Source organism: Olea europaea, unplaced genomic scaffold, assembly GCF_002742605.1.
Source record: "Olea europaea var. sylvestris unplaced genomic scaffold, O_europaea_v1 scaffold3171, whole genome shotgun sequence".
NCBI lineage: Eukaryota > Viridiplantae > Streptophyta > Magnoliopsida > Lamiales > Oleaceae > Olea > Olea europaea.
Window position 1 is genome coordinate 52,447 of NW_019250520.1, and position 2,272 is coordinate 54,718.

Here is a 2,272-nt window from a genome sequence, read left to right on the forward strand (position 1 = left end):
AGGCTCTCTTATATCATTCTAAGTATTTCCGTCTCTTGATGAAGGTTGTAAGATTTCATTTTCCACCCCATCATACTCCTCCTTATCATCACAATCCTCTACAATCAAAGATTGTGCATTAGATGCATCACTTGCTAATAGAGTCTCTATTTTGCCCTTCTTCGTCTTTTTCTTGTTTGTCAACCTTGCATTAAATTGGACATAAACAAGATTGTTCATCCTGGTAATGTCAAGTCTATTCGGTTTCTTCGAGTGTATCTAAAAAATAAAAAGATGAAGAAAAAGAAAAGTACATTTAATGGAGCAAATCATATTCAAGTAATTATTCATTGCTCAAGTAAAATGTAACAACCTAATTAATACTTACCCCTTCAAAAGAATTCCAATTTCTTTCACAACCGGATGAACTAGTAGTCAAATCAAGTATCCTTTTTACCATGGTCTTCAAATTGGGTGTTTCATTCCCATAAAAATCCCACCAACTCACTAATAAATGAATGTAAAAAACATGTTATTTAATATTTATATAATCATATATAAATTATAATAAATTAATGATATAAAAGAGAGTAATATGTTAACATACCCGGATTGTAATTTTCATCATTGTTCTCACATGCACTTATTGCAAGCTTCCTTCCAAATGAACCTTCCTTTTGGACATATTTTTGCAACTCAATATTTATCACATGATGTTGCATTTGATCATTAGGAAAGAATTTCTCAACACAAGCAATCAAATTATTTATCATGAATGAATCATCTTTTATACATGGATTCTTGAAGAAATAGAATGGATTCAAAACAAAAGCCGTTGTATGAAGTGAACTATCAAGGCGACCCTTCCTTTTAGCATCAATAATGTCCAAGATTGGCTTATAATCACATTCCCTCTTCAATATTTTTGCAATGTCATCCTTTGCCTTTAGTAGCTCTCCATAAACAAAGCCTATTGAAGGCTTTTCTTCTCCATCAACAAGTATAAGAACTTTCACTAGTGGAGTGAATACCTTCAAACACAAGTCTATCATGTTCCAAAAATCGTTCGGAACAATAATATCAAATGCCTATTTTCCCTTTTTAGACTTGGGACCATTTCGTGTTATCCCATTCATTGCTAGTCATCATACTTCTCAACTCTTGTTTTTTTATCAAGCAAACTTTGCAATGTTAAGAATGAGGATGCAAATCTAGTGACTCCTGGCCAAACTATCTCTCTTTTTGTTGACTTTCTCATCAATGCCAAAGTCTTGTGATGTGCATAAATGAAAATAGTGAATGATTTTGCCTTGCTAATCACTCCCTTGAAGTTGGGAAGTATAGAGATTCCTTCAAGCATAAGGTTTAAAGTGTGAGTGGCACATGATGTCTAAAATATGTTAGGCCATTGTAATTCTAACAATTTTGCAGCGGCCATATTATTGGAAGCATTGTCGATTACAACTTGAACCACATTTTCAACCCCAACCTCTTTAATACAATCATTGACATAGTCAAATATATACTGACCTGTATGAGCATCATTTGAAGCTTCCTTTGATGAAATAAATGTGATCCCCAATTTACAATTCACACACAAAGTCATAATGTTTCTTCTTTTTCTATCACTCCAAGCATCCGTCATGATTGAACACCCATTATTTTTCCACTCTTCTTCTTGCTTCTTCAAATTTTCTTTTGTCCTCTCCACCTCTCCATTCAAAAGTGGCTCCCTTAATTGGTACTGGGAAGGAGGAATGTAACCCGGTCCATATTGACCAAGAGCTTCAACAAATAGTTTAAAACTATCATTATCAATGGCATGAAAAGGAATTCTGGCTTCATAAACCCATCTTGCTAAATATCGACGAACCTCTAATAACCTTTTCTTAGCTATTGCATCATTCATATTTTGTTGTCTCAATTTCTTATTTGCACTCATAGAAGTATCATTGACATTGATAGACCTTGCAAATTGATCCATAGGTCCCACGTTAATAGGCCTTTTTCTAGTCCCTCTTTCAATAATAGCAATTTCATCTTCTTCCTCACATATAGTAGGCAAAGATATATTCACATCTTCCCTCAACTTAGCATCATTCAATATCTTCTCTATTTTTTTGGACTTTGTCCCTTGAATCGCCTCAAAACACTTAGCTTTTTGTTCTTCACTTGCTTTAGGACGTGATGCCACACCTTTTCCCTTAATCCCTGCTACGTGAAATTTATGCCTAGAGATTCCACCCTTAGTGACCTTATCGCATAATATCCATTTCACATTACTAAGATTGTT

The 2,272-nt window shown here is 34.1% G+C and overlaps 2 protein-coding genes across 2 annotated transcripts; both read right to left on the reverse strand.

Annotated features, from left to right (window-relative positions):
* Positions 1 to 343: 343 nt before the first annotated feature.
* On the reverse strand, positions 344 to 1,084 carry LOC111385475. The gene is made up of 2 exons (XM_023009865.1): positions 587 to 1,084; positions 344 to 486 (listed from the first exon to the last, which is right to left on the reverse strand). Exons 1-2 carry the CDS (start codon positions 1,029 to 1,031, stop codon positions 353 to 355), a joined length of 579 nt encoding a protein of 192 aa, XP_022865633.1. The 5' UTR covers positions 1,032 to 1,084; the 3' UTR covers positions 344 to 352.
* A 285-nt stretch (positions 1,085 to 1,369) lies between these two features.
* LOC111385474 lies at positions 1,370 to 2,210 on the reverse strand (the record flags this gene model as incomplete). The annotated part of the gene is made up of 1 exon (XM_023009863.1): positions 1,370 to 2,210. A coding segment is annotated over one exon (841 nt), but the record flags the coding sequence as incomplete, so codon positions are not given.
* Positions 2,211 to 2,272: the final 62 nt, after the last annotated feature.